Below are 20,366 nucleotides of genomic sequence, written 5' to 3'. Positions count from 1 at the left end.
TTACAATATCAACACAACAAAACAGAAATAAAATGCCAAATAAATACCTACATTTATCCTAGTAGCAAAACTGTCGAATTAACCCCGCCCCGTATTCTCGCTCAGCTCGACCCAAATATCTGGCGGAAAAAATACACACGAAAAAGAAAAGAGGAACCTTTACGACCTCGAAACTAGACCATTTCTTCGATTAAAAATTCATCCATCGAAACGAGTGAGTACCTTATTTTACCTTCCCTATATCTACCTCGAATACTACATAGTACCTAATACGTATACCTTATTTAATACACGTTTGCGAACGTCACGTTTAATTCGGGTGAGAGACCTCTAAAACGTAAAAATAGTATTAAAAAATCAATAAAGGTCACGATAATGTAGAATTCTTATAGCGATATAATTAATTTTCGTGATTTTTTTTTTTTTAATATCCACATTTCACGTAAGTCCTTTAGGATTCTTCTTTTTTTTTCCTTTCATTAATTAACCAAGTACCTCTACCTATACTCCTTTCGACAATGACTTATCAATAAATAATACAGGTACTCGTGCGAGTTAAAAGGGCGAGTTTGTTTGGTTACGTTCGGTTCAGTTCGCCGAAAATAATATGTAGGTAGAATCTAACAATGGTGGTTACCGTTTTGGCATCTGTTTACGGTGCATTTTACGCACCAGCTTCCTGGTCGATGCTATGAGTCCGATTTTCCTGTAATATGTGTTGGAAATTAGTATAACCGTGAAGTAGTGACGTAGGTATAGAGAAAAAAAATTCAGGCGCACGTAGAAGCATCAGCAACCAGGCACATGTCGTAAGAGAAAAATAAATACACGAATAGAGAAAAACATACTGTGTATGTATAGGTAGGCATCAGTAGAAAGACAGACAGAGAGAGAGAGACAGCTTGAGAGAGAGCAAGAGCACACAAACATACACATACATACAAATAACCCAGGCCAAAACACAATTCCAACGACGACCCTTTTTGTTATATACGAGTTTGAGAAAAAAAAGAGAGAAAAGGGGAAAAAATCGAATAACGTTTTGTTTATAGGTCAAGTATAAAGTGGTTCGAGAATGTCCACGTCGAATTACTTACCCATTCCCCCTTCTTGAATTATCGCCGAGGACTCCTCTGCTCTGAAATGAGAAAAAACCACATAGAGTTAAAAAACATCGTATCGCTGCAAAGCACACACAATTCTACGTATAGTACAAATACTACGATAATACGAGTAAAGGGTAAACTACGAGGTTTTTTTTCTTCTTCGGAATCGGAATCGTTGGCGCGATAAAGGAACTATAGTAGAAATGGTGTGGGGGATGGTTGGAAGTCATCGAAATCTAGCTAGGTTTTCCTTTTACTTGTTCTCTGTGTTTCATTGGAAAAACGACCAGAGAGAACGGAACTGGCATTAAGAAGCTAACGATAACGAGCTTCGTATACATTATTCATATATTTTCGAAGGCGAGAGAAACGTTTTAAAAAGCCATCATTTCCTGGTACTATACTATCACTACCTCTACCACCCACATCGTCGTCACTATACAATGTACATATTGCTCGTACTTGTACGTATAGGGCTGGCGGAGGACGAGCAGACGACCGGAGAAAATGAGAGAAGGCGTTAATAAAGGAATATAAGAATAAGTATATATTTGAACGACGAAGCTGATTTCGGTGCAAAAAACCCTCGAAATGTGAGAAAAGTTCACCGGAGGACGATTCTCTCTGGCTGACAACGCGGCTGCTGCGGCTGCGGCGATCGATTTTTAACGCATAGAAAACTCAGTGTGAAAACGCCAAGGCATCGTTGACTATACAAGTAGGTATAATATTGTGTGTAAAGTTGATACAAGTTTTTCGTCTGCGGTAATATGGAAGATACACTATAACAAAGTTTTCTCCGCCATCGGGACGAAAAACCAGCTAAGCCTGTATATAAGTAAGTAATTTTATTTAACTCGCAAGACCTTCTTTCTTAAAGGACATACGCAGGGGGAGGTGACGCGATGAACGTGGACGTGATAACGAAAATGTACTACATTATATGGCGAACTTACGACAGGAGGAGGTGGTTCTGTTTCTTTGATACTTTTCTCTTCGGCTTTACGTTCCTTCAAAGCTTTCAGCAGCTTCCACTTACTTCCCAGGCCATCTTTGGATATTTCTTCTTTGCTGGCGTGAGGCGATTCTTGGCCTTTTTCGTATTTGAAACGAGGCAACGAAGGAGTACCTGGGATGACTTTCTCGCCATCTTCGTTATCCAGCGATTTCGAACGAGCCTCTAGTTGTTCATCATCGACCATTTGATCGTCATCGTGATCTTTATGTTCATCCGAAGGTTCACCTTCTTCTTCTTCTTCTGGTTTTTCCAACTGGTCGATTTGGTCATCATCGTGGTATCTCTCTTCATACTCTTCATACTGCTCCTCTTCTTCTTTTTGCAGTTGTTGTTGTTGTTCTTCTTCTTCTTGTTGATCGTCGTATTCGTATTCGTGACGTCTGTCTTTTTCTCCTTCCTCTTCTTCTGCAGAATCTCGTTCTGGTATTTGTATTCGTTGAGATTCTTGTTCCTCCTCTGTCTCTTCCTCTTGTTTGTCTTCTTCTACTTCATTGATGAAAGTATCGTCCCCTTGAGGACTATCAGGGCCACTAGTTTCACCAGAGCTTATATTATCAACTGGTTCTTTAACGGTAAGAATATGCCTTTCATCTTTTTTTGGTTCAGGTTCAGTTTCGGCGATGGTCGATTCTAATTTAGATTCTTCTTCTTCACTGACAGTTTCCATTTCAGGTTCGCGTATATCTACCTCAAATACTGGAGGAGTTGAGTCTTTTTCAGTGTTGCTATTAGTGATGTGTTGTCTTTCTAGGTTTTCGATGCGACGAAATTCATACATATACCATTCATCTTCTGTATCTATGCTTTCTTCTGTGCTTTGACGTCTAGATGATGTTTTGGACATGGTGCTGCACCATGAATGGTTGCTTTTGCTGTCATCCTTGTAGTCATCTTGAGAAGCTTGAGATACATCTAAGCTAAATTGCTTAGGAAGATGTTTATTGCGTGATGGAGATGACCTGATGTCATCTCGCATTTCAGTGATGTCTTCTTCGATCTCACTGATTTCAACATTCTCATCAACACTGTCTATTGATATGACAGGATTTTTAGGGAATTCGTATGTAGTTCCTGGTGTTTGCTCAAGTTTCATGTCCAACAGAGAGGATTCTGAGGCTGTGGCAGTGACAGCGCCTTCGTAATCGTATTCTTTAATTGGCTCAGTCTCATCTTCTGTTTCTTTACTGCTGCTCTGCTGTTCGGTGGTTGATTCGTAATTGGTGCGTCTTTTTTCAGCTGCTGGTGTTGCAGGTGGTTCTTCAGATGGTTTAGGATGACTAGGATGAGGTTTGGGTTTCATACTGGTAGTAGCTGTCAGATCCGGGTACCTGTTCAGGTATTGGTTATTGTCAACAAAGACGTCTTCGTTATCATTTTCATAAGAGCTGCTCCATTGGTCTTTGGGGGGACCTCTGGGTTTATTGTATCTACCCCAGTCTTCGGAGTAAGCTTGGGATTGAGGTGTACCTCGACCACTCATCCACATATCTCTATGATCACATTCTGAATCAGAAGTTGACGAGTGTAGACTAGATTTATGGTGAGCTTTGTGAAATATACCAGTCATCATCGATATAATTGAGTTCTTTTTCTTCTTCGGTGTACCACCTGGCTTCTCTTCCAAGTCTTTTAAAGCATCTGCTGTTGGAAATGAGTGACGTCTTTGAGCCAAATGGAAATTAGGGATCCAATGTGAAACCGAATGACCAACAGTGCTAAAAGCTGATTTCAATGTGCCTCTGCGACTTTTCTTATCCTGGGGTTGCTGTTGCAGTTTCCTCTTATCTGTGAATTTACGTTGAGGGCTTTCATAATATTTCTGTCCAGGATACTGAACATCTGCATTACTGCCCCAGTACCTCGACTGGGCAGGTTGAGGATCACGTTGCACTGCACCTCGAACTGAAGCTGAAGATTCACTTCTTTGGCGAACCATGGGATCAAATCTTTCATCACGTTTTGGCTCAGGTTTTGGTTCTATTCTTGGCATACTGGGTTTAGAATCAGATATGATTAAATCAGGGGTCCTGTTTCGAGGTTGGTCATATTTGGGCACTCCTGCTGTATAAATGGAAGTATACTGGTCACGATTGCCAGCCATGGAGTAGATTGAAGGTGTCTTTTGAGGTTCTAGGGTTTCACATCTGGCTGCTTGAATGGTTTTGGGAAGTTCAGATGTGGTAGCTGGTACTGATTCATTGAATGGTTCAGTTCGTCTATCATAGATACGATTTTGAACTGTGTAAAGGTATTCTTCTTGATGCTCTTTGTATATTTTCTCAAATTCAGCATCTTCAGCTAATTGGTTATTAGAAAAGCGAGAAGGAGAATGGAGTAGAGATGATCGTATACTGGCTGTTGAGATAACTTGTGAATTGTAATGCTTGGATTCATTTGGTATCCAAGATTTGGAAGAGTATGCTTCACTGGCTCGAATATTCGACAGGTAGTTCTGCTGGGTATTGATCTCTTCTAGGATTCTATTAACATCTTCTAAATGACTGGATTCAATTTGGTTTCTATTTTGACCAAAGTAGCCAGAGTACATGTCCGAAGTACTCGAGTATCCAAATTCAGTACGTCGAGGGCTCAGAAATTTTTCCCTTTCGTACAAGTAATCTACTTTTGAGATCAAATCTTCAGTTTCTGAATCCGTATTATACTCCAAGTCTTCTAGCTGTGAAGCTCTACTCGATGGTATTTTCTTTATCCTAGCAGAACCAATATTCTCAACATACTCGAACTCTGGATCCATATACTGATTAGGCATTTCATAATAATCGCTTTCATACAGATCATTCAAATTATAATAACTTTGTCTATAAGAATCTCCATAAATATCAGAATGTGAATCTTGAGGAGCAGGAGGAGGAGGACTCTCAGGAGTTGCTGGTTCAGTATGGTATTGAATAAAGGCGTCGATAATGTTATCAAAATCCTCAACACCAATTGGTTCATCTAATTCATTCGGCTTGATAATGAAATTAGAAGCCATTAGACTTTCTGGAGCGTAATTACCAAGCTGTTCATCTCCCAGAAAAGGATTATATCTGTTTTCTGATAAGAATTTCTGTTTTTCAAACTCGTAACTAGCCATGTACAAATCTGGATTAGATGAATCCAACACCGGACACGATGCTCCAACTTTTCCAGGCATTCTTTGGTAGCTTTGACTAGGAGGAAATTTGCGCTGAGGTTGAGGAGAGTAGTACTTGCTAGGGAATTCTTCTCTTTTATTATCAAGACCTAGCCAAGATTGAGATCTGAGACGTAAATCGGAAGACTTGCCGATGCCTTCTGTAGGACTAAAATAATAGTCTTCACTTTTACTATCTGTATACGAATCTGGAAACGAACGTTGACTTTGGATTTCTTGAAGTTCACTCTTCGATTTGTAAACGCTTTCGTTAGACTGGTAGATTTTTGATTTATATGAATCGCCACTATCGTGAGTTCTGAATGAGAAACTCTGATCATCGAACGTATTCAAGTCATTTTCACTGCCGGAATAATCCAATTTATTTTCAACTGAAATTTTCTCTATGTTTTTCTCATATTCTGTACCATCATCGCAGTAAGTTTGGAACTTGATGATGGGAATATCTTTATTTAGATTGTTTCTATCCTGATCTGAGAACTCTTTTTCTTTTTCTTCGGTTCTTACAGTCTCGTCAAGTTTTTCTGATTCGTTCGGCATGCTGAAGAAATCACTCCACGAGTTGGTATCAGCTTCTGTGATAGGAATGTTGTAGAGGAACGAGTGATCTTCGTGAGCTCCTTTGAAATGCACCACATGGTAATGTTCACTTTCAGGCATCTCAAATGATGATCCATCTACTGTTGATATGATTTGTCTTTGAAGAGACATGATCGATTCTAGTTTTTCTATTTGGTCCCACATTTGTGCAAAGTCTTGTGATAGGATTTCCAATGAGCTCCATGTTTGGGCTACATTCGATTCGAGTTTTTCTAAAGGATATGACATTGCTAGCGTGGCTCGTGGTCCTGTATCTTCAATCATGGTTTGTTGATATGCCATCTATGGGGAAAGGTCCGAGTTCATTGGAAGTGACTGCAACACTGCCTGCAGTAACAATGACATCCTGAAAAAAAAACAAAAAATTCTATTTAAACTCAATTTTAAACTCAATTTTAAAATCAAACTAGAAATAAATTAATGAAGAATTGCTGCATAAATGTGACTTTTTTGAAAAAATGAAAGGTTTGAAGTTTTCGAACAAATTCAATATTTCAAATTTGAAGTCCCAGCAAATTTAAGCAGGTATAAATTAAAAAACACCTAATTACAACTCCCAAATATTTTTCTGGCAGAAAGAAAACACGAATAGATATTATTTAATTACCACGCTAAAACAAAACCTACACCCTCTTCCCTCCTTTGACCCTTTTTTCATACTCCGATGAAAATACCCCTTTATCAATTATAAAAAATCGTGACATCCTATTTCAATACACTAACTTGACCTATTTTCACAACTTTACACTTGGGCTACTTTCTAAAGCTGCATACTAAATAGCTTGATACCCTACCGCTCTCTAGAACTTTACAGCTCATACGCCTGGTATCAAGTTACTCAAACGAGGAAAAAAAATCGACCTTCTGTTGCTAGCAACGTTCGTTGTTTTTAACCACTCGATGGATAAAGAGAAAGAGAGGTAAAAGCAGAAAATAAAAGGCTCAATTATGCATGAATGAAAATGCATAGTTCACGTTGCGCATTTTATTATTGCACCGAAGCCAAAGAAGCATACGAAACGACCGTTTGTCTAGACTTCTGATGTGGGTTCTTATACTATGTATGCATGTACCTATACTTAATACACTTTGTATTTATGTATGGTAGGGACATCATGTATATTGACTCTTCAGCACCAGAAACGGCGGCGGCGGCGATCGATTCGTGTAAACTTGAACATCTCAATTCATTCACGTGTTGCTCAACGCCCGGTAATATTTTTGAAGCCCGATTTTCCATTTTTTTTTTAAATACGATAATCGTGTCACGAATCTGATCCTCAACAGATGATAACTCATCGTCAAAAGGGTACAGTAGTAGCTTTTGTGTATTAAATGAAGTGAAAATAAAAAAAAGAGTAAAAAAACACCTGGCACATACACCTTTTTAATGTAAATATTTTCCTGACGATAGGTTAATATTTACACAGCAAAGTAGCGCCGGAATCTCGGCGAGTTAATTTAGTTTGGTTGTAAAATTAATTTTTTTTACGCCGAATGGTGAGCCATGTCGTACTTAATTGAATCGTAAAATAACATTGTTATACTTTTTAACTTACATAGCTTTTTCTTCGTCTACTTTTTTTTTTCTAAAGCACTTATTATTAAGGTTAAAACTTGAACCATTTTTCTCCCTTTTCACGAAAGAAAGAGAAGAAAAAAAACACGACGCGCAGATTCATCTCTAGATATACCTTTTGGAAGGTAGTTTTAGAACACCCAACGATATAAGAAAATCTTACGACCCGTAATGAAAATATTTACAATTGGGATGTACCGAACTATACACAACGTACCTACCTATGGTACCTACACTTGAGAACTACTAGAAAATACCTCTAACACCTTCAAGAGTAAAAACAATCAACTCGTTTAAAACTTTCGGCTTAGTTTTTTAATCCGTTTAAAACTTTAAATCCGTTTTAATTAAAAATTCTTTGCGCAATGTTGGCACCGTGAAAATGTAGGTCTTGTTAGGTCTCGAGTACCTACTCGTCTTTCAAATTCAAAATATGCAGAATTCAAGAATGCATCAGAAGTACATAGTGGGCTTAGAAGCCAAATACATTGCAGACTAAATTGCTATTTGAAGGAATTTTTGACGACTCTATCGATGAGGAAATTAAAACGAGCTGATAAAAATGCCTCTGCTTTAAAAGCTAATTTCAAAACCTCTTAATGTACTGGAACCTAGTTTTTCTAGTTCATATTACGAATAAGCATTCCTAGTATAAATTTTCTCATAACGACGTGATAGCAATTTGGTAAATATTGCGGCATTGAAAATACCCGAAAGTTTTAAAATTGATGGCTTTTCATTTTATTTTCAAATGTGTGAGTATTATAAGAACTTTATCTTAACTTTGCAACGAAATGGGCTGAACTAAAAATTTTAGGATATAGAAACTCGTAAAAATTCAACCTAAAGCTTGAAATAAAGCCCAAAAACAATTCGTTTTACTCATAAAACGCATTCAAAATTGCGTAATGTTTTTAAATACGATTTACAAATTTGAGAATTTGGTAATTCCACATTGAAAACTGTACATTAGATATTTGAGAATTGCTATAGGATTTTCGTGAAAGCCATTATTTTTGTACTCAACTTATGGGTAAATTAATTTTTTACATAATGAGTAAAATATGGGAATAAAAATCAGAAATTCAGTTTGTATGCCAAAGTTGACTTCTCCTCCACCCCCCCCCCCCCTAATCGAATTCCACCATTATCGAACCAACCTGAAGCTTTCAGCAAAAGTTGACTTTCCTCAGAAGCTAATCTGGGGAATCTTGGGAGATACCTAATTGAGAATTTTAGTTCCCTTCAACAGTGTAACGCCTCTCCTTCCCTCCCCCTCATCATTTGAAAAATGAGATTTTCGTTTTCTATAACGACATTGTATTAAGGAATTTGTCATTCAGTTTCATTGTTTATTTGCACATTGAATTTACATTTTTGTAATGAGAGTAGTGGTGGTATAGCAAGAGTTTTTCCGAGAGAGCAAAGCATAATTATTTGGAATGGACGTTCAGATAATTTTCTAAAAAATTTATTTTTTACGATTATTCTTTAGAAAATGAAGACAAAATTGAAAAAAATTCGTTCAATAAGTAAAAAAAAAAAACTCAGTCGCATTTTCATACCCTCAGGATCAAGACGGTGAATTTTTTCCTTGATCTCTCTTGATTACGCCATTGCATTTAAATTGGTAAAAAAAATACCCCTCCACCCCCCCCCCAAATATTAAAAAATCACATTTTTTTCCTTGAATTTTGGCGAGCTTCTGGAATTTTGAATTCGAATCCCCACCTTACAAAAAAATTCCACAAATGGGGTCAAAATGAAATTCAGCACCTACGAGTATAATGAACTCGGATTTACCACTGGGAATGTTGAAAAAAATAATGTAAAAGCCAATTTCAGCGTTTTTCGTTTACTCATTCGCGAACGGTGAATAATTGATTTATTTTAAATAACTGCTGGAGAAAATTTAAGACTTGAACCAGCGCGTACGAAGCTTAAAGATATGTGCCTAAATCGATCGGAAGTGTCACACACACGCTAAATCCGATATCATGTGGGCTCCACTTTCATTCTGATCCTGTTTATGACATTTTTCTTAAGAACTGGAGAATCTGAAAATCCACTGAAGGCTTCCTTGACGCAAATTAAAGCCTCATCAATTCAATTTTGAACTACCTATTGGCTATTATGAGTTTTTCAGAATTGAATTTTCAGAATTTTTTCCTAACATACTTCAATGTTTCTTATGACTTTTAAATAATTCGAATTTGAGTAAATTGCTGAATTTATTAATAATAATTTTGAAAATCTCAATGGTTAAAAGAGAGGCTCATTGGCTGCTGCAAATTTATGAAAATGACTGTTTGAGCTATAGAAGAGGAAGTGGTAATTTTCGGAAATGTCGAATAAATCAGCTCCCTCTTTTATAAATTATTGCCGTTCCCTTTTCTTCCTCATTCCCCAATGAAAGTATTGAGAAATGAAAACGTTTCAGTCGAAAATGTAGCCTATACTGTTTTTCAAACTTGTACGTTTTGAAAATTCCAAAATGAAATGGTAAGTAGGTACCTATTTTCAATTATTCAATAATCAACATTTTTCATGATTTCATATTGAGAAAAATTCATTTTTTGGTTGGAATCGTTGAAAAATTCGAGCTATGATGCTGTAAATTAAAAAAAATAATATATTGATAAAATTTCATCAATTTTTGGGGTAGAGGGAGGGGAGAGGAGGAGTGGCATTGTTCAGTTCAAAAAGTGATTTTTCCAAATTTTCCGAGAGTTTCAGGAATTTTAGCTTTGCAGTCATCTGGCACACCGAAAAATTATTTTCAGTAAAGCAGAATTTCTGTATCAATAGATGATTTAAAATACGATTTCTGGTCTAAGAAAGCTGGCATTCGAAACTTGAAAGTTCAGGGCCCTAATACTGTGGAAAAATTCTACAGTTCCCAAGAGTTGGGCACAATAACAGGGGATATGCTGGTCCGCCATTTTCTTGCGAAAACGAGTTTTCTATACGAGTAAGTCTAAAATTATGACATTTAAAGAAATTTTACTAGAGAGCTTTTTTGAAGAAAATGAAAAAATATGACCAATTGTGCGAAAATCTTGAAATTTTATGCAGTAAAACTTGAAATTTCGAAAAAATGAAAAAAGTTATGAAAATTGTTTTGTTTTTTCATTTTGTTAGATTTTTTAGGTTCTAAGTACTGCATGAAATTTCAAGATTTTTGCACAGTTGGTCATATTTTTTCATTCTCTACAAAAAAGCTCTCATGTAAAATTTCTCTAAATGTTATAGTTTTTGACTTAAAGGGAAATTCGTTTTCGCAAGAAAATGGCGGACCAGCATACCCCCTGTTATAGTGCCCTACCCAAGAGGAACCTTTTACTTTCCAGATCCCCAAGCTCTTCAAAAAATACCATAAATACTCACGAGAAAAACTAACCTATCCGATGGTTCCAGAGTTCAGATGAAAAATCCCACCCTTCCTCTTCAGTCCCATCTGCTCCTGGATTAGAAAAAATTCTGATGTATTAGATTAAAAAAATAAAATAAAAAAAAACGATTAATTTCAGAATTTTGAAAAATAAATAAAAGACACGACAACATGTTGATTTACAAAACCGGCATCACGGAAAATTTTGACGACGTCAACGAAGAATATATGAGCACAATGACGTCCACGAAGTCATCGTATTCTTATCAAAAAAACATTAAATTAAGATATTCATTCATGCATATGCGATTAATTTCTAAAAATAAGTACGTATATAAAGGTGCATTATTAATTCACAAACCATCGCACAATTTTCACACAGAATAGAACATCTTTAAATTTTCCACCAGTAGATACAAATTTTCCGAAAATTTTTTTTCTTTAAATTTCATCACCACCTATAGTAATCTAAATAGAAAATGCATGTAATTTAGTTAGAAAACTTTTCTCATTTGCAATTCAAAGTTACACAGTTCACCAGGTGAATTTTTTTAGGCAGTACATTTTCAGTTTGCAGAAATTTTCAAAACTAACGCTTTGAGTACGTAATTTCAAAGCAATCGCTGGAATTTGAAGTTTTAACATCGTATTGCTCCAATCAAACAATTTTTTTACTCACGTAAAATTCAAATTCTGTGCACCTCATTACAGGGAAATTTTTCGATTAATTTAAAATTTCATAAATTAACGTGAAATTGAGCTATCGTGCAGAAAAAATTGGAGAATGTGGCTTGGACACAGGAGCATTCGATATTCATTCTCAAAATAAGGAAAATTTTGATTTCACTGGACACGAACATAGGAAGAAAAGTACAAAAAAAATTCTGTCATGGCCCATTGCTTTTTACCATCCAAAAAAATTTTTAAATCGTCGAATTTTTTAAAGCTTTTTTCGAGCGTTTTTTCCTACATTCCTCTCCCTCCTTCCCTTTCTTCAGCTTGAAAAATATACACGTCGAAACGGGTCATAAAATAACATACAAAGTGGCATACCATTAGCACCATCAGTATAATAGTACATCACCTAGTAATTAACTGCGACCCTCATGCGACATAATATTATACGAAACAAAGCATATAGGGGTTGGAAAAAAAACTACAGTATATACAAAATGAACGAGAGACGCGAGGGTGAAATCCGGAGACATGCACGTAGAGAAAATCGAATAATTACACCGGTCAAATAAATTACCATCAGTTCGTCGAGTTACACTACCTATACAAGTAGAGAAGGTACGAGTAGTACACAACGATATCGGAATGACCGTAAATTTGGCCGTTTTACGAATCGATAGCGAGACTTTGTTTTTGATACTGGATCGGTCTACGTTCGGGGTACATGAGGAGGCTTTATAATGGCGGTTGATTTTTCGGACTCGGTTTTCTCCTTTCACCTGGTTGTAAATTTTTCCATTGTATTTAACGCTGACGTTGTACGTACCACGTTTTATTCATCCGAATTCGAATTTAGATTCGAAAATTTTCTCCATTTTCTCTCGATAATTAAACCTCGCACGGTTAATTAATTTCAACCTAATGGTACCTAGCAAACGTTCAACGACTGCGAGCCAGAGAGTCGAAAGTCGAGAAATACAGTATACTCGCATACTTGCGATACCGCCTGTAGCAGTCGAGTTATACTATACCTATACACACAGAGAAACAAAACAGTAAGAAAATAACGTAACGCTACCGCCTGCTTCGAATTTAATTATAAGGCAATACCGAAACGTTGCGGTAGAAATGCTAACGTCGCTTTTGAATTTAAACACTCCAATTTACTCTTTTAAAAATTTAATTATTGTACCGGCTGCTGTTGCTGTTGCTCTGTCTAGGTACCTTACAGTAGGTACGTGTGCGTGCTCCAAGTTGTAATTATTACGTAGCTGGGTAAACACGCCTAGTAAAGTAATATCGTCTCTTTCTCTACAGCCTATACCAAATACACACAGCACACACTCCAGAAGCAATATGTACACTACTCATCTTACACGTGTACGTGCCCAACCAAAAAATACCCCCCTTTAACGAGACTAATTTTAATTCGACTAGAAATATGTGTTATTCAGCTTCGTGGAAAAATAAGGTCAAGAAAATGGTGGAGGAGTCGTATTCAGCTCGAACGAGGGAATCATAAAGATGATCGGATTACTCGAATGTTAACTTAGCACAGGCAAAGGATCGGCGCGAATATGCCCTTTAATAATTTTTTTCACGTTTTTCCATCTTGGTGGGATTTTTGCCTATTTTCTCAATCTTCTTGCCATTTCACCAAAGCACATTCTACATTAGATGAATATTTGGTACGAGGATGAATTTCGTGAACAGAAATAATACGTACATTCCTCTTATGTTAATTCCGCGAGAAATGAGAGAAAACTGAAAATTTCCAGTCGAAAATGAGCCTGAAAGAAGATGACGAGAGCTGTACGTAGTACAGATGGTATATTTTTACAAATTCATTAGTATTCCTAGTTCGTAAAAGCTCCATTTTTTAAGAGATTATACGACGAGTTTTTTACTTTTTATTTTTTGGCGAATATTGCGCCAGAGCCCAGACTTGGTGTCTTTTTATGACTTTTTTTTTTCGGCTGAGAAAATTTCTTTTGACGAGAGGGATTACCTACCAACATTTGCAGGTATGTACAACTTTCGCGTAGAATTACTCTTTCACGGGATAGAAAAGAGGAATTACGACGAAAGGATCGAGTGGCTCTGAGAGGGTTTTTTCACAAAGTACATCGCGAATTCGACAAAGGAAAACAATTTTCAACGTAATCGGTTTTAAAATCTAAAAAAATGCGAAAAAGATGTTGGAATTTTTTATCAATGCGCCTTTTTCCACTCTATACGTTGGTCAACTTGAAAAAATTCTAAGGTCAAATTTTCCCCTTTCCTCAGTACCTAAGTAGGTAGAATATTTTTTTCGGAAGTGCACGATGAAGTTTGTAATTGATCGTTAATTTTGATAAATTAACAAAATAATCGTAAAAAAGAGTGATTTTTTGACTCTATGCCAAACAAGTACGTAGTAAATCATCGTCCTACTGCTTCTCGCCTCGTCTAATTCATCGGCCTTGTCATTCAACTTCCGAACAAGGTTCATTAGTGCTTTCATTTCTTCAAGAAAAATGGACTTGGTAACGAGATAAAAACTTTCAAACACTTTGAAAATACCACCAACCAACTAACCAACCCTGGGTAGAAAAATCGTCGAATCGTATTTAGCTAAAATACAACAGCGAACGCATCCCAAGGGAGAATTTCAATTGAGAAGCAGTAGGAAAAGAAAACCTGGAGGCATAATGCACGATATCGATTCGCTTTCATTAAATTATTAAAAAGTTGAAAATTCAGAACAAAAATTGTCGATTTTTAAACCGAAGTCTGAAAGGCTGGCATTTTCATTCATTACTATTTTTTTTCTATCAACAACGAAAGTGAAAATTTTTATGCAAATTGAATCGCTTATTGTTCGTTGGCAGTATATTTCTTTTTATAAAATTTTTTTCTTTACTTTTTTCCCCTCTAAAAATACTCATTTCAACGTTTTCATTCGCTTTAAGGGTGTTAAAAAAAATTTTGACATCGATTGCTTTTTCGCCTTTCGTTTTTCGTTTTTTCTTCGCGAGATCAATTTTTTTTACTCGGTGAAAAAATCTACGAATTATTTTTTTGCTTTGAGCTCTCCTTGTTATCTCCTTGTACTATGTATTTTGTATTTTAACGAACATTTTACTCGAGTGAGGTTGTTTCACATTCATTCGAGTTTCCACTTGAAGTTTGTGCTGCATGGAAATTGAAAATGGAGAATTAGATAAGAACTGAAAGTTTTTTCTACGAAAAGAATCTAGGTATGTTGGAAGAGTCGAAACTCTCGAGTTGTTTCAAATGTCACATTGATTCTATACATACGTATACCTACGATTTTCGAGAAAAAGTTTCGTTTGCGAGCAGTTGGTCGTGATTTTTGGACAGTTTTGACAAAGACGCCTACATTATTAAAGCTCCATTTATGACATTTTACAAGAATACAAACTATCGAACTTTTTATCGGTATTGTTTGGCTGGATAGCATTTTTTTTTTTAGAAAATAGCAGCGTAATTCATATGATTTTGCAAATTTCAAGTCTCACAAACTTTTTTTCATTCTTGGAAAAAATAATGTAACATTGAAATGTCACCTTGTAACTCCATTTTACAGCGATTTTTCTCATTTTATGTCTTATATCGGAATAGAAAGACGGGAGAATAATTTTAAAGCGGAAAATCAATTTTTTTCAATTGGAACAATTTTTGAGAGGGGGCCAGTGGAGGGAGAGAAAATAATGAATTTTCAAGTTCATTTGAAAAAAATCGTGTTTGATTATTATGAAGGGGAGAGGGGTGGATAGAATAATCCAAAAAAAGAGCAATTCTCCATTGATTATTAATTTTGTCCAATTCTGAAATTCAAAGGACTATAAGAAAAAATGACTCGAAACAGAAAAACTACAGAAATGATTTCATCTTGGAGATTAATCATTTTTAAAACTAAGAAAAATTTTATTGGGTAGATTTTTGCCTAAAATCAAAATTGACGGGGATAATAATATGTATCTACATGATAGCCCATTCAAAATATCACAAAAAGTTGTTCAATTATATTCAGGTTGCCAAATGTTTTGGGAAAGACTCAAATACAACACCTCTTAGACAAAAAATTGATCACATACTTCAATGTGAATTCAGTAGTCTAAAATTTTAGAGCTCTCATCTTTTTCTCACAACAATCCTCAATCTTTTTCAAAAATATACTTTTTTATGATAAAAAAAATGCTGAAGGATTAAAATTCTTCAACACAGGCAACACAAAGAATCAATTTTCAGGAAAAACGATTCTATGAAAAAAACAAATGGAAATAAATTTTGGAGCACAAAATTACAGGACTGTCATTCATTTATAGGAGGATTCATTTTTTGAGTTATTCTGAACAAAAGTTTGGAAGTTCAACTTGAACCGATTGTTGAAGATTTAAATGTTGTAATTTTTCGATTTTGTTCACCTCAAAAAAAAACATTTTAAGAGAAAACTGAGCACTGTAGAAAAAAATGAAGGGAAACAAAATTGTAGGGCATAAAATTTCCCACCTGTAGAGTGTGGTTGGTTTTTCTTCAAACGGTTTCATGCTTGAAATATTATCAGCGTAAAATTATAAAGCTTTACTCTCTAAATTTGAAACAGTGAAATTTCACTGCTTAACAGTCACGACATTTTGGCTTCTTAAAAACAGTAGTTTTTGTAAAAAATTTTCTGAATTGATCAGTAAAAAAGCCAAAATGTCGTGACTGTTAAGCAGTGAAATTTCACTGTTTCAAATTTTCAGAGTAGCTTTTTTTCTTCTAAAAAAAAAAGATAATTCATAAATAGATGCAAAATTTGCTCAAAATTTCAGACTATCACATCTACTTTGAGGGCATAATAATCTTAAATTTTGATAAATTTGTCCAGCTTCAAAATCTAGCATTAAGTATCTAATTTAACCAATTCGTTGAAATAATTTCTTGCTTCAAATTATTACGATAACATTAAATTTTATCTTTAAAGTTGAGTAATAAAATATTCATTAAGAAAAGTATCTTCAGTTTTTGGAACATCGCTCTCTTCTCTCAATTTTTTAGCATGAAAAGTTGAAACAAATTTCTGAATTTGGGAATGAGTGCTCCTTCGAAATTTGAATTTTGTACTTAATTCAATGGAAGGGCCACGAATAAAAATTTAGAGGAAAAATGATCATAATTTCAAGAACGATTAAAAAAATAGAAAGTACGTTTAAAAATGAATAAAAGTTATCACAACAGTTTTTTGCTTGATAAAATTTCTGAACCAGACTACACTAAATTGAAAGAATAACATAAAAAAATACATCAGTACAAATTTCAGGCATTCAACTGCATTTTTCAATTTTTGGTGAATTTTTGAAAATCAACGGTCCAAATGTGAAAAAAATCAAAATCTCTCCAAATTGACCTAGCAAATTGAAATTTGGTAAGAACCCTATTTTTGACATTCCAAATCGATTGGAATCGATTGCAAACCGTTTCTAGTAGTTATGGAGCCTCCAGCAGATTTTTGAATGTTCAAACTTCTTCAAAATTCAACTGAATCAAGTTGGAAAGCTAAAATTTTACTTAAAACCGTAATAATTTCAATATGTTGAGTCGAGTGGAGGTTGCTTCAAGTCCTCTCGGGAAATAACCTCGAAACTCGTCGAAAATCTCATTATTTTTCCTAGTTAAATAACGTACTATTGTAACACCTTTACCTACTCTTTCGATTTGGCGTTGTCTGCTTCAAAAATTTTTCTGCCAGGTGAGATAGGTATCTCATTAAATTTTAGTCCCAGGTGAAAAGTTGATACATATTACAAAACTTATTCATCCTCAGAAGTACATACCTGATATCCACATCCTCGAACAAAATTTCATATTTAAACTTTTTTCATTCAAGGAGTGTTCACCCCTTCAATTTTTAAAATGAGCATGTTGTTTCTGTTTAGTTCGAGTTTTCTTCGGTGTAATTCAAATAATACGTCAAATTTCAGTCTAGCTAGACACATTTCCCAGAAATAAATTCTTGAAAAAAAAATTGTTCCATTTTATCCTTAAAAAATATTATGGTTTTGGTTTCAAGTTGAAAGTACAAAATTTGACTTTCCCATAGACATTTTTTCTGGGAGGGGTCCCCTCGAGTAATTACTGAAGAAATGGAGAGTTATCAATAAGAAATCAAGATATTTTCAACGTTTCATAAAATTTCCAACACTACACATTTTAGTTAAAATTTTCTAGCTGAGAAACAGGCAGGAAATTTTACGCTTCACATGTAACTTTTGCATCACCTTCAAATCCAGAGATCAGGTTCTTCAACTGCTTAATAATAATACTCATCGAAAATTTCATTATTCTTCTGAGTATAGAATTTTTCTCGAATATCCAAGGGAGTTTTTATCATATCACGAATAACGACAAAAAAACGAATATGTAATGTTTTGGACCAATCTAACTACAAATGACACAATATTCTACAAACAGCATAAAATCTACTCCTGCACCATAATATTTTCCATCTCGGAGCATTTTTCACCAAACACAGTCAACAATCGAAAAAAAATGACCCCGAAAAGGTTTCCTTTCTCACAACACTGCTCCGAATTTTTCCTCCAATCCGTAGCTAAATTTTATCCACGTGTATTCAGCATTCAACACCGAATCTTTTCACAGCTAGTTCAAATTACGAGATCGCGAAAAACTACCTACCTGAATACATCGTAAAACTTATTCCGAAGAAGTTAACACAACCCAGAGCCGACAATACAATCAAAGAAGCTGTTCAAAAGCCGATTAATACGAACAGTGCCAAGTTCAACGTATTACTTCGCACCTTTTTCGCGAAAACTTGTAATCGATAGTCGAGCTGTTATATCCAGAACATAATTCCTCGCTATATATTTCCTATAGCCAACAATCGGCGCTTTTTCAAATTATCATCATCGTTCATATAACTTCACATCTCTTTTGTACAATTTATAAGTTCTCTGAATAGATTCATCTTCAACACAGAGAGAGAGAGAGAAAATCACACACCCTTATCTCTCAGACGTGTTCGAAGTGTGCCTATATATATATTATTGACAGAATGAGAAAGTTATAAGAAGCTGTAATGCGATATCGTTATAGTAATAAAGGGGCTTTTGTTTTTGTATATTATGATAAACAATAAATAGGTATCGACGACGAAGACGTGACCTAATTTATATGCGAGAAAAAATATTACCTACGTAATGAATTCGAAATAATATAAGTACAGGGTACCGAGTACAGTTTGCATTGTTTACTCGTATACAGTCATTATAGCTTCGGAGCAATAAGAAAATACACCTACTCGAGCAGCATTTTCCACCCTTCTCTTATCACTTATTTTAAGCATTAAAACTAAGTACATAATATGAAATTAAACCATACCTGATATTAGCACGTGCTCCTGGGCCATTGAAAATATCGCGCACGGACACCAACACCGCACAATGTTAAATCACTCTGAACACGAAACGGAAGAAAAAAATCGCAGGTAAATAGAGAAAAAGCTTCTCTCGCGAACGGTATCCATGTTTGGCTCAGCTAAATGCTTCGAGTCGATATACAATTAACTCGATTAAATTTATACAGCATAAACTAAACTACACTCTCGATTTAAAAGCTTACCCTACACGAAGAATAATAATATATCGTTTGCTGAGTAGGAAAATTTTTTCGACTACAGCACGGTGTAACATTGGGCGAAAATATCGTCGGCGTTTGTCGAGTTTTCGAAACGACTGTTATATGTCGGGTGAAAGATTCACGCGTGGATTTTGTGTGTGCCTTTGGAAAAGCAAAGTGCGAGGAGCGAGGCGACCGACGTTGCACAGGGTGGCAAGGAAAAGCCGCTCCTTCGACCCTGCACAGGCACATCGAGTTGTACAGCGTGTTGTATAAGGCAGCGCCGTTCCGAAGGGGTAATTCTCCCCACCAATTCGGTGGAAAAATATTTCCCGCGAGAAGCATTATCTGTCACAATTCAAAAACGCGCCGCGCCGCGCGTTGCTACCGCTACTCTACCCCCGCCCCCCACTTCCTCGTCCATTTTCCTATGCCGATGCCGGATACCGGGTGGTGCGCGCAACGAGGTAAAAGGAAGTAAAAGGCGCTCTCCTTTTTTTTCCAGCCTTTGCCTTTGCCTTTCTCTCGACGTCTCGTTTATTGATACGCAATACAACGATGGAAATACCTAGCGAAAAAAGAATTATTATATAGGCAACCGACCGACAGACCGACGAATATAGGCAGTGGCACGCGTCCTTGGTACGGATTGTTTTTATTGTCTGCCTAAACGGAGTAATTTTTAATATCTAGATTAGCCTTATACGTGTATTATAGTAGGTAGTTAGCTTTCTGGTCCTCGTGTATTGTACAGCTTGGTAAAGGCAAAAAGCCTATGCACGAACGAAACGAGGAAAAAAGGCCAGCCAAAAGGAGGCTATGTTTCGTTTTTGCATGCCTGCCTGCCTGCCTGCCTGCTTGCTTTTGTTGTACGAGCATAGTTGCTGGCGAAAAGGAAAAACATACAACAACGCGCCTTTCTCATCATCGTGGTCGTCGTCGGAGGTATGGGGGATGGCGTTCGGTTCGACTACAATTTGGTAGGGTACACAATTTTCCAACAACGTCGTTTCGTACGTGTGGAAGGTACCTTTAAATTACGTACGTACGTAGGGTACACTACGAGAAGTTTACTTGAGCTGTACGTGTTGTAGGTGGGTCATTCACTGTATCTATGGCATATACATATAGCTTTACCTACAGCAGTATAATGTACACGATCGAATTTACAGTCGTAGTCGTCGTAGTCGTCGTAGTCGTCGTCGTTCATCCAT

General features: G+C 36.0%; 1 protein-coding gene across 4 annotated transcripts in view; it reads right to left on the bottom strand.

Annotated features, from left to right (window-relative positions):
- Positions 1 to 20,366, bottom strand: part of unc-13 — a 110,030-nt gene that overhangs the window by 29,395 nt on the left and 60,269 nt on the right. The window contains exons 1-4 of one of the 4 annotated variants that reach the window (XM_065364263.1): positions 18,916 to 19,350; positions 2,063 to 6,227; positions 1,098 to 1,138; positions 638 to 706 (exon numbers count right to left, since the gene is read on the bottom strand). In XM_065364263.1, the coding sequence (XP_065220335.1) occupies positions 638 to 706; positions 1,098 to 1,138; positions 2,063 to 6,163 (4,211 nt within the window). In that variant the 5' untranslated portion in view covers positions 6,164 to 6,227; positions 18,916 to 19,350. Of the gene's footprint in view, positions 1 to 637; positions 707 to 1,097; positions 1,139 to 2,062; positions 6,228 to 18,915; positions 19,351 to 20,366 lie in introns of those variants that run through there. The other 3 variants (XM_065364264.1, XM_065364265.1, XM_065364266.1) reach the window with 3 other exon arrangements.

Source organism: Planococcus citri, chromosome 4 (genome assembly GCF_950023065.1).
Source record: "Planococcus citri chromosome 4, ihPlaCitr1.1, whole genome shotgun sequence".
In the NCBI taxonomy this organism is placed as follows: Eukaryota; Metazoa; Arthropoda; class Insecta; order Hemiptera; family Pseudococcidae; genus Planococcus; species Planococcus citri.
This window is presented reverse-complemented; position numbering and strand designations above follow the sequence as displayed.